The sequence below is a fragment of the Malus sylvestris genome, chromosome 14 (assembly GCF_916048215.2).
Source record: "Malus sylvestris chromosome 14, drMalSylv7.2, whole genome shotgun sequence".
NCBI lineage: Eukaryota > Viridiplantae > Streptophyta > Magnoliopsida > Rosales > Rosaceae > Malus > Malus sylvestris.
The window spans coordinates 4,081,013-4,093,817 of NC_062273.1; the positions used below are offsets into that span (position 1 = coordinate 4,081,013).

At 36.5% G+C, this 12,805-nt stretch overlaps 1 protein-coding gene across 1 annotated transcript; it reads right to left on the minus strand.

Annotated features, from left to right (window-relative positions):
• Positions 1-964: 964 nt before the first annotated feature.
• On the minus strand, positions 965-8,716 carry LOC126600436 (uncharacterized). The gene is made up of 3 exons (XM_050267008.1): positions 8,166-8,716; positions 7,552-7,782; positions 965-1,063 (listed from the first exon to the last, which is right to left on the minus strand). Exons 1-3 carry the CDS (start codon positions 8,445-8,447, stop codon positions 965-967), a joined length of 612 nt encoding a protein of 203 aa, XP_050122965.1. The 5' UTR covers positions 8,448-8,716.
• Between the last annotated feature and the right edge of the window lie 4,089 nt (positions 8,717-12,805).

The following is a 12,805-nucleotide window of genomic DNA, read 5'->3' on the forward strand; positions in this document are numbered from 1 at the left end:
CCTTATGGAATGCTGCCAATGCAACAACCATCGCTGATTTTAGAGAGAGTATGGCTGAGGTGAATAGGCTGAATGAAGAAGCTTATAAATGGTTAATGAAGAGACCAACCTTGCATTGGAGTAGGTCACACTTTGAGACACACACTCAGTGTGACATTCTCTTAAACAACCTCTGTGAGAGCTTCAATTCTTTTATCTTAAGGTCTAGGGACAAGCCTATTATTACCATGTTGTAAATTATAAGAGTTTTATTGATGAAGATGATATGGTTGAGAAGAGATGCAATGAGGAAGGATAAAGGAGTTACCTGCCCAAAAATCCAGAAGAAGTTGGAGGAGTACAAACTGAAAAGCTCACACACTATAGCTACATGGTTTGGATGAGAAAATTTTAAAGCAGATGAAGGCAGATGCAATATATTTGTGGTGGATTTGAATGGGTGCCCTTGCTCATGCAGAAGATGAGATTTAATAGGCTTTCCTTGCATTCATGGTTACTCGGCCATCTATTATGCAAGGAGATAGCCTGAGGAATTTGTTTCCTCTTGATACAAGAAGGAGAAGTACTTTAAAGCTTACGAAAACTTGATTCAACCCGTCCAAGGTATGAAATTTTGGGAGCCATCTGAAAATAAATGCATTCTTTCTCCAACTTTTAAAAGGCAGCCGAGGAGACCAAAAAAGAAGAGACATAGGGAGGGTGATGAAAATGAATTCAAGTTAAGCAAGAGAAGGCAAAAAATTGTGAAGTATAGTGTTTGCAAGGCCTCAGGACATAACAAGGCCAGATGCCTTACCACTCATCCTCCTCCAGCTACTAGAAAAATAAGAAAAAGCAAGAAAAATGAGGTATAATTTTGATATTTTTTTGTTGATTTTTCATTTCTTAAGTGAATTTGTTATTTGTGAAGTGTAGTATCTATCAGTGCTAATGCTATATGGATTCATTACTTAGGCCTCAACATTTAAGGCATCACAACCTTCTCAGTCATCGCAGCCATGCACTCAGGAAGCTCCATAATCTTCATCTCAGCCAACTCAAGCCTCTCAAACCACTTCAAAGTCTACTGCAAGAGGTCAGAAAATGAGGAGGAATTTTCCATGATGCTGCTTTAATGCTTTAGGTTGTCTAAGGGTTCATTTTGTTATAGTTGAATATGCACTTAGTTTTTTTTGAAACAACTTTCCGATAGATCTTTAGTGTTTTGGACAGTGTTTAATTAGTTGTTAAAGTTAACCCATTAATGTTTTGGATGGTGTTTTGGCCAGTTTTTTGGATAGATCTTTAGTGTTTTTGGAAGAACACCTTGACCCATTAGTTGTAAAAGATGTGGTATTTTGATACTTTTGTATGAATTGGAGGGTGTATATTGAACTTTGTTGTGAATTGAAAGTTGTTGACAATTGAACTTTGTTGGTAGTTTAGATGATGAATTTGCAGATTTAGAATTCAAAGTTTGTTTGGAATTGAATTTGCAGATTTGGAATAGAAAGTTGTTGTTTTTTCCTATTTAATTTGATTTTTTTTTTCAAAAAATTTTGGCGGGAAAAAATGTAAGATACATGGTTGTGGGAAAAAAAATTTGGGCAGGAAATTTTTTTTTGAACCCCTTCTAAAAAAATTAAAAAAAATCCAAGTGGACCCACGTAGTGCTCAGTCATTGTCCATGTGGACGCCACATCACAGTTAACGGGAGACTTAACAGTTTGACTAACGGATGTATAAGACTGTCCCAAAATTTACACTTTAGGTATAACTCTGGAACGAAAAAAACTTGATGTACTAAATGTTGAAAACCACGAAATATAAGGGTAGTAAACAGAGATTTACCCAAAATTAATTAACCTTTTTGAGACCAAGGGACTTTATTTTATTTTATATTTTCTACAAATATTTTGCTTTCACAATGCCATTTCTTAATGGAGGGGTAAAAGTTGGATTAAAATTATCAATTCCACCAATAAAATTTCTAACCCGAGTTCAAAATCTTCATAAAGATTAGAGTGCATATTGAGAATTTAGAAAATTTGGAGATTTGAATTTTCCAAACTTATTTCGGAGAATTTTTTAAAGAGTGTCTGGATCCTTACATTATGTTTGGTTGCCCTTGAGTGCGTCTGGAACTACATATCCTATGGATTACATGGAGTGTCTGGAATCTTACATCCTATCTTAGGTATAATTTCTATCCGATTTCATGAGTGCGATTAGAATGCAGAACTGTACATCTTATGGATTACATGGAATGAGTTATGCTAGTCATATTATTTTATTATATATATGAAAAACATGATTAAATGCATGTATGCATCAATAATGAAAAGACGGTTGAATGCTTATGTGGACTCAATCGAAATTTGTGAGTGATTTATATATGTAGAGGATTTAAGAAATGTTTCCTAGATGAGATCAATTGACTTTTAAATCACATACATATATCGTATTACTGTTACTCACACGAGCTTCATAACTTATTCGGGTTGGTTTAGCTTTGCCCAATGCATATTCTCATGGTGCGCTCGAGAGTATGATTCGTTTAAACTGTATTGTAATTTTGTATCTGCGGAATATCTTATCTATATTATGTATGAGTCCCAGTTGATTCTTTGTATTATTGTAACGTTACTTTTTGCGGCCACGTGCCGATCTTGAGTGTATCTCGGAATTGGGGAGTAACACAACCTATCCACATGAGACACATTGTATTTTTTAGACGAAAAGTTAACACGAGTTTAAATTTGTACCTCAATTGCTAAAAAGGCTCATTATGAAAATTTAATTGATAACTCTTCCACCACGAGGATCCTATTGAAATTACAGTGTCACCACAAGGACCGAGAAAAAGTTTTAGCCTAGCAGTCGAATTCTCAGGCAAGTCATGTACTCGGGGCCAAACGATTCTGTGGAGAGATACAACTAATTAGCCAAGCAATTCCAACAACAAAATAAAATCTTTGCTTTGACTTTTTACATGCGAATACCAGCCGAATTATTTGTTAGACAAACAAAATTTATACATTACGTTATGTACATTTTAATTCATATACAATATTAGATTTATCTACTTGGAAGTACTTTTATACACTATTTATGAGTAGGTCATGTGACGGCACCCCCTATTAAGACGTTATAAAGTTAAACTTCGATGGTTCTACTTTAGGGTTTGCCAGACGTAAAGGGCTTCAAAACATTATGGTGGAGGGAGATTCAAAGTTAATCGTCTACGCGGTTCAAGGAAAATGAGATGTCCCTTGGAACCAAAATTCTATTATCGAGGATATTTGCAGGATTGCCTCAGAATTCAATTGCATCGAATGGAACCATGTTTTCAGATAAGCAGATTTTGTGGCATATGCGTTAGCTCATCTAGGTCTCACTCTTAATAATCCGCATTTCTGGGATCATTGTCTCCCTTTTATAGCGTTTAATGCCCTCAACTTCGATTGCTTGGGCATCGGTTGTTGTAGAGGTTTTTCCTTTAATAAATTTCTTTTCTTGATAAAAAAAAATAAAAAATCCTCTAAGAAGTGTGTTAACTTTCCGTGTGCAAATATAATTAGTAATCAAATAAAAAGTTAATCTACGGTCTCTTCCAGATGTGCCTTTCTTTTTTGTGTGTGAGTTTCGCTTGTTCGTTGTAAATATATAAATTAACGTTTGTTTTTTTTTTTTAATAATACTTAGTTGACCTATTTTTAGCTTACTTGAACGTAATAAAAGTGCCACGTAAATTAACAGATACAATATGACCAATGAATAAAAAAAAAAAATCTAAGAACTAAATAAAATGGCCTCCTTGATATCAACATGGCGCCCTATGACCAAAGTTACCGAGTTCTCGTAAATGAATAGTTGTTAACTTGATAACTCAATAGACGTCGGAAGGACAACTAGGGTAACAACTTGTAACTTTACAGATTAATTTTACCAATTTTAAAGGACGTTGACCAAACTGTTCTGTGCTCTTAAAACCATTGGTTGGGTAATAAATTTCTATTGAATTTGCCACAGCATGAGTTCCGAGTTTAAACTCTCCCAAATATGATTGAGTGTTTTGATTTGATTTTTTAGACTACCGATTAGAATGGGCCGGCAATTGCACAAGGGAAAGGGGAATTGTCATTAAGACAATCTCCAATCTTCGGGGATAAAGTTTAAAATTTTATGTTAGAAAATTTTAAATCATAAGTTCGAAATTATTTTTCTCCTCCAACCCTTGTGTCTTAAAATATTGGCTCGTGATGATAAAATAAGATTTTAGCCTAACTTTTTGTTTTCAGTAGCCTTTTTTAAAATAAAATTTATATAGATTATCTTATTTATTTTTATGAACATTTTAGTCTAAAAATATTTAAATTCTGATAAGTAATTAAAAATCATACAAATATACAGGTATTTATAAAGTTTTAAGTTAAATTTGATTTAAATAATTTTCTTAAATAATTTTAGATGTTAGATTTAATTTTAGGCCATCAATTTTTTTTTTTTTTACTATTAGATTTGATCTCATGTGATCATAAATGTTATATTATAAGTAAAAAACAAAAAAAATGTTTGAAATATGACAGTTTGATGGGTCTAGAATAATTTAAGTTAGGCTTAAATCCTGGGGAGAATCTAGCCCAGAAATATATTTTCTCCCCAGGACTTATTTTAGCCCATGATTGGAGATGGTTTGGAGGGGTTTTAAAGCTTATATTTTAAGTTTTATCTTATAGGTTGGAGATGATCTAAAATGCTTACTAGAAACAACCCCAAATCGAAACAAGTGAATGTTTGATTTTCCTTCCCATTTTTGACTCGTTTACTAACTTCTACGAACACAAACCGACCTGTTTCTTTCCAAGATAAATCCAAATATGACACTAATAAGGAAACCAAACCCTAATCAATTACAAGTCTTCGTACCAACTCTTATATATACCCTCTCTCTGGTTCTAGCAACTCCACCCATGGAGCCCTCCCCCTGGCAATCCACTATTGAATCCACCATATTGAACAGTAACTGCCTTTAATGAATAGTAATTGCCATTAATGAACAGTAATTACCATTTGCATCTCCACCCTTGGAGCCCTTCCCCCTGGCAATAGGCAATAAAATAATAGTTTTTTTGTTTGTTTAAATAATACAAAATAAAATTATTTTTAATTTTGGATAAGATTTTTTAAATCGTTCTCGTTGCGCCACGTGTCATTTTATAAAAAAAAATATTATTTAGCGATGGAGTTCGATAAGATTTTTATCCAATGTTATCGTGCCACGTGTCGTTATCTTTTGAGAATCTTTGACGATATATTTCGATCATATTTTAACTCGTTCAAAATTGCGCCACGTGTCATTATCCGAAAAGATAATTATTGGAGATTGATTTCGTTAAGATTTTTATCCAATACGATCGTGCCACGTGTTATTATCTTTTCAGAATCTTTGAGGATAGATTTCGATCAGATTTTTAACGAATGACGACATGCCACGTGGCCTCATCTACAATTTGATCCTTTCTGAATCGTCCATATAATCCACCATCCATCCTCACAAATCTCACACCAATTTTCTCAACATCTCTATCTCATTATTTATAGTTTCTGCTTCTTCTTCACCATCCATCCTTACAATGTCTTCTTCTTCATCAAGGATGCTGTGGGAAATCGATCAGCAAGAGGAAGAATTGTTTAACCAATCTGAAGGAATGTTTAACCTTTAGATAGCCGAAAATGAGATGGAAGAGGATGAGGAGCGTAGAAGGAGAGATGACGAAACAAGAATGGCCAGAGCCTCACATTCTCGTCGAGTCATCCAGACTGTTGCTCAGATATGCAAGCCCAGCCGTTCAAGAAACCTTGATAGAAGTAGGCAACAATGGGGTGAAAAGCTGTTGGACGATTACTTTGTCCATAACAGTGCATTTCCTGATATGTACTTCAGATGCCGTTTTAGAATGGAACGACATTTGTTCAACAGAATCATGACTGATGTTTGCAACCATGATTCTTACTTTGTGCAAAAGAAGGATGCTTGTGGTGTTATGGGTCTCTTGCCTAAGCAAAAAATCACTGCTGCGTTGCGGATGCTTGCGTATGGAGCATCTGCAGACCAAGTGGATGAGATAACGAGGATGGGGAAATCAACCATTCTTGAGGCTCTTATGAGGTTTTACGGAGCAGTCAAATCTTTGTACACCGCTGAGTACCTTCGAAAACCTACTCACATGGACTTGCAAAGGCTTCTGAAGAAGGGCGATATGCGAAGTTTTCCTGGGATGATAGGAAGCATCGATTGTATGCAGGAAAGATGTGGAGCGTTGTTTTGGTATCCTTCAAGCTCGTTGGGCGATCGTCAGGGATGCTGCTAGAATGTTCGATGTAGAGTCACTTCGATCCATCATGATGACGTGCGTCATTCTTCACAACATGATTATGGAAGATGAGTTCGATTATGATGCGGTTGATGAATATGAGCCAGAGCCAGACACGATGAACAATTGAAAAATACGGATATATTGTGCGCATGATGCCACCGAAGAACCCGTGCAACACGAGCCATTAGAAAGGGATGGACGTTACAATGAAAGGGTCATTCAACGATATATTGCACTTCAAAGGTCATCTATGCACAATGATCGACAAATTGACTTGATAGAGCACCAGTGGGCATTGAAACAATCTGAAGATACTTAAGTTTATTTAGTATGTTTGTTTGTATTTGGTGTGTTTATGTAATTTTATTTGGTGTGTTTTTTGTACTGAGTTTTTAATTATTTCGTATGTTTATATAATCTTATTTGGTGTGAATTATTTGGTATGTTTATGTAATTTTATTTGGTGTGTTTATGTAATTCCAATTGGTGATAGTTTTATTTGGTGTGTTTTATAATTTCATTATACGTGAACAATTTGATGAATAAAGATTCTATTATTAGGATAAATATATTACGAAATTAAATACATGTACTCTCACTTTAAATAAAGTACTAACTTCAATAAAATGGAAACAACAAAAATAATAAATTACAACCCAAAGTGATTGGAAAACTATGGGTCCTGATTACAAAAAGTACCCTATTTATCATCACTTAACCAATCTGTGGTGCTAGGATCATCTTGTCTTGTTGTGCTAGGACCATCTTGTCTTGATCTCGCTTCTCTTGCAGGCCTCCTTTGCACCACATCCGCTCTCTCCGACTGCCAAAAATATTTAGAATTTGGAGACATCCCTTCTAAACGCGTGTTCATAATGTCACGATCTCGTTGTGCAATTCTTTCTTTTTTAAGCAACTCCCTTTCTTGCCTAAGTAGCTCTCTTTCCCTCTGTTCAGCTTGAAATGCTTGTTGAATAGTTGTAGCTTTTACCTCATCTCTAGCCTTTTCAGCCTCATATTTTGCCAATTCCCGCGCCAACATCAATTCGCCTTGACGAGCAAGTTCTTGCATGTACTTTCCATAATCATTCTTGGAAGCACTCCCTTTTCTCTTTGAAGCCTTCTTACCTTGAGGCATAATTGGATAACGGGTCGATCCCGATGCTTGTTCAGGAATGGGCGTTTCAGGCACTTCTTCTCCATCTTCTTCATCAACATGGGAGCCATGATCGGGCGTAGAGTGTGGAGGGGTGTTGTGTACAAAAGTACTGTGTAGAGGGATGCTGTTCATGCATACTTCTGGACCAACAGGCACAACTTTGAATTTAGGATAATCTTTAACAATATTCCAACATTCCCACCGGTTGAATGATTTGTTTCTTGATTTGATTTTGGCAGCATACCATGCTTGTGCTTGAAGTTGCTACAAATAATAATAATGAAATTATTAGGTAACAAATAAATAATACAAACAAATAATAATAATGAAATTATTAGGTAACAAATAAATAATACAAACCAATAATAATAATGAAATTAGGTCACAAATAAATATTGCAAACAAATAATAATAATAATGAAATTAGGTAACAAATAAATAATACAAATAAATAATGATAATGAAATTAGGTAACAAATAAATAATACAAATAAATAATAATAATGAAATTAGGTCACAAATAAATAATGCAAACAAATAATAATAATAATGAAATTAGGTAACAAATAAATAATACAAACAAATAATTATAATCAAATTAGGTAACAAAATAATAATACAAACAAATAATTATAATATATTCATACCTCATCCGCATAATTTGCCCCACTTCGAACATTACTACTAGCTTGTGTCAAGGCATCTCTCCACGTACTAAAGGAATGGCTAAGTATTTTCCAACGACTGAACATCGATTCTTTGGTTCTTTTCCCACTCATTTGCTCAAGAAATTTGGTATGAATTAAACTCCACATTTCTCGCAACTGCATCTCATTACCCGTAAGGGAATTATGAGTAACTTCAACCCAGCTAGTGCACAACGCAACATCTTCAACAAGCGACCAATTCTTACCTGCATCAATAGTCATTTTGTGGAAAAAAAATTGGATTGAAACTTTGAGAGAAAGATAGGAATTTGATTGAAAGTAGTTGAGAAAATATGAAATTGTGGTGTAAGGTAGATGGAGAAGAAGTGGTATTTATAGAAAAGTAAAAACAATTTTTTACAATTTTTTTTTCAGATTTTTTACAATTTTTTCGGATTTTTTCCATTTTTTTAATTTTTATTCAAATAATTAATCTCTACCGTTGGATTTTAAAAAATTTGAATTCCAACACTCCAGATTGTGCCATGTGTCACAACGGTAACTTTTCTTAATTTTAAAACTATTTTTGCTTTATTTATAAAGCATATTAATATTGACCGTTGATCTCAGATCGAACGGTTGATATTAAATAAGATTTTTTTTATTTTTTTTACCGTTGAGATCCAACGGTCCAAATTAAGGAGCCGTTGAGATCGAAAGGACCGTAAGAAGTCACGTGGCTTCCCAACGGTAACTGAGACCACTGCAAAAGTGGATTGCTTTTCTGAAAAGCTGTCGGGCGACGCGCCCCCACGCGCGAGTGGGGTGCACGCGCTTGACAGAAAAAAATAAAAAAAGGGTTTGGAGCTCGGGCTCACGGGCTGTCAAAAGTTGACAGGCCTTCTGCTCGGGCTCTTCAAGGCTGGAGTTGATTCACAGGGCCTCGGGCCCTTTCTTCTCCCCTGTCCCCCGGGCTACTCCCATGGCTGGAGCTGCTCTAATATCTTCCAGTAAGTCCTCTTCTGCAGACTACAAGTACAAGCCTACCATCGCGAACTCCTGTAAGTCCTCTTCTACAGACTACAAGTACAAGCCTACCATCGCAAACTCAATATACTGACTCCATCTTTGCCAGAGATATGTCAGACATCAGACGTAGCACTCTTACCCTCACAAAGCAGAAACCTAAACCTAGAAAGATTGAAATCAAGAAAATAGAGAATTCAGGCTCCCTATATGTCACGTTTTCGAAGCGGAAAGTTGGACTTTTCAGGAAGGCCTCCACGCTCAGTGCTCTGTATGGCGCTGAGGTAGCCGTCATTATCTTCTCCCCCCATGGCAAGACGTATGTCTTCGGCCACTCTTCGGTGGATTCTGTCCTCTCTCGCCTTGAAAGTACAGACACTCCCTTACATGGCTGCCAACAAAATGTGTCTATGCATGCAAGGGTCGAAGATGATAACGATGTAAAAAGTAGTATAGTCGAAAGTTATTCAAGAGTTCATTGGAAGAGTTGAAAGACAAAGTTTGTGCACGTTATGATGATTTGTCAATGCGTGAACTAGCTTTGACGGATTATTTGGGTGTACATTGATTTATTTCTCATACTTTGTATTTTATTGTCTCATGATTTTTCTGAGTTCTATTTCTTTTTTCATGGAAGAAAGTTTTTGAAACATATTTGTTTTATTAATTCGTTTTTTTTTTTTTTTTTTGTAATGGTTATAAAATTTTGTTAGCTTTGAAATTCGTATGCATGAAATATAAATGCTAATCAGAATGTTATGTTGGAAGTCAAGTTAGAACACGATACAGATAATAACCATATACTATTGTTGACCCTAAAAACTACCAAGCCTACGTGTTGCGCATGCCAAGTAACTAATGAGCTAACTACGTCCTTCAGTTGTGTGCGGGGCGTGCCAAGTCGTCGAACAAGCTCGGCTAGGGAGTAGAATGTGTTGCATGGCGTTGGGCGCACTGCTGACTTCTTAATCTTGCGACTGCGGCCGAGGAAGGAACACGTCTCGGCCTTCAAGTTCTAGAGCCTGAAGATAAGGCTGCTAGTTCTGCGAAGTTCACAAATCGTCGGCGCCGGATTCGGTCACAGTGATTATATTCGACAAAGTATAAGCACGCCAAATCGACACCAAACTATATGGGCACAAGTATTCAAAGCAAATGTGCGTCTTAATCATAAACGTAGTCCGGCCATCAAAATGCCGAACTCTAAATCCCACTTGTGAGTATCCAATCATAAACGACTCGGCGTTCGATGCATCGAGCCTAGTAACCCGTAACACCTCACCTCGCCGAGAAGGAAAATGAGATGACCTCTGCCAATAAGGATTCGAAATTCCTTCTCGATCGAGATTTGGATAGATAATCAATCAGCCTCAACGCAGTGTTGTTTATCCAAACTGAAGGTACTTCTCGGTCGGTTGATTCTACGGCAACAATGTTGTTTATCCAAACTAAAGGCGTTCACCAGTTGCCTTCACAGTTCTGTTTATCCAAACTGAAGATGTGTTGGCGAAAAAGAAAATAAAAATCTCAAGGTTGTTGAGAGGTTTCGCGTAGAGCGAAAGTTTGCGCAGGGCAGTTTGTGTGTTTTTGTTGGCGAGAGCTTGTAATGTTGCATGTCACTTGGTATTTATAGAGATCTGCATGCCCAAGTTGCGAAAACCATTTCCAATCGCACTGTGACTCTGAGTCTTCATTGGTTGCTAACCCCACGTCTTATCAATCAAAACCTGTTGTCATTTGCAACATGATGCAATCTTGTTTTGACTATGTTTATACCATATTTAGGGCCTTGTATTTAGATCTCGTACAAATACTCAGAGGACTTAAATGTAATTATGTAATAAAGGAAGAGGCAAATATGTAATAAGTGAGGCGTCTTTATTCTATAAAAAGACCCCTCACCCTCACAATTGGGGGAGGCCATTTCTGGAGCCTTCTCACCCCTCTCACATCTCCTCTCATTACAGAGGTTCTCTCCCTCACCTCTCAGATAAATGTATAATCCGTGTGGACGTAACCCAAACCTTGGGGTGAACCACGATACATCTTGTGTTATTTACATTTGTGTAGATTCACGGTCGGATTTACGTTGTTCCAAGACCTTCGGTTTTGTGCATCAACAGACTAGATTATCGACATAATTCCAAGAATATCCAGCGATACTTTTTATTCCACCATCATAACCCTTATCCATGCATAATAACCTTCTGCCAAATACCACATGCATGTATGATAATCATGCATCCAACAACCCTAATCAAACCTTCAGCCGTAAGCATGCATGGCTGGCCAAATCCAAGCACACGTGGAGGTCATCAATTTCTTTTATGTAGCCAAGCACACGTAGCTGACCAACTCCAATCTGGCATCCTTATCTTCCACTAATATCTATGCCAATATGAATCCATTTACCAACACTGCAATAACGTATTAGGACTCTTGATAGAATACTTTGATGCTCTAATCCTCCGCACATCTAAATTTCAAGAATCCCAAATCAAATTGAACTGTACTGCTTGCTTTCAAGTTGGAGATATAATTCGCATCTCATCTTGTACAAGAAAATATCAAGATATTTCACTATTAAAAGATAATATCATGATTAAAACCACAATATATCCTTATCTTAACTATTCCGTCATCCAACATTTGAGAGCTATGTTCATCAACGACATTGATCGCACGAACCGATAGTGTAAAATCAGGTCTAAACAACCATATATACATATATTCTTTGGCCTATTGCAGTCAATCACGAATCCCTTTGTTAAAAAGAATTTTTACAAGATTCAACAAGATAAACACTTCCTATACTGCAACACCTATATTGTACTTTTGATCTTGTAGCACACCGCACACCGTCACTTCCCTTTGATGAACACTATTGATCGCAGATGATCTTCCTCACAAGCAAGGAATATGTGGAGACATAAATTAATCACATTCAAAAGAGCATATCACATGGATTATGAGATCTAAATATCGAAGTTACCCTAGATGACATGAGCAGACTAAGAGCTTAACCATGAAGGGCCAAGAAGACTCCATTCACAACTATTTGGCCCCGAGGCACAAGGCATATGCCAAATTCTCTATCAGACCACGACCCACAAGGAAACATCATTCGTTCTTGGAGGATTGGTCGTTAACCCCTCAACGGTTTGCCCATCAGACACACAAGCAAGCACGAGCAAGCGCGGGAGGCTCATTGGAGTCTTAAATAAGGTCAAACACTTTCCTACGCTGTTCCATGTCTAAGACTAACTCAATGCACAAGCTTAGGATCAAGTCAACGACCTATGAATGCCTATTGCTAAGCATCTCCTAAGGAGACTGCTCCACCCCTCATCCTGCCTAGCCCTAGCCTAGCAGACAGGATACAGAGTTCTTCCACTTTAAATATATATCCAAGTCCTCCAAGAAATTAATAATCGCGAATTCAGTTTAGAACTATCTACTTACTTTCAGTTTCTCTCGAACACTTGAGGAATTAGGGCATCAGATGACTTTTGTCAAACACTCAAGGAATTAGGCATAGATGACTTTTGACAAACACCACACCAACGTTAGTTAATTGATTTTTTGGTGTTATATATTTTGTACGTTTTTTATTT

Coding starts and splice junctions, on each gene's coding strand:
- LOC126600436 (XM_050267008.1), bottom strand. CDS start 8,447: ATGACTATTGATGCAGGTAAGAATTGGTCGCTTGTTGAAGATGTTGCG. Junction 7,783..8,165: donor GGGCAAATTATGCGGATGAG/GTATGAATATAT, acceptor TATTATTTGTAG/CAACTTCAAGCACAAGCATG. Junction 1,064..7,551: donor ATGAAGAAGATGGAGAAGAA/GTGCCTGAAACG, acceptor CTCTTGCAGTAG/ACTTTGAAGTGGTTTGAGAG.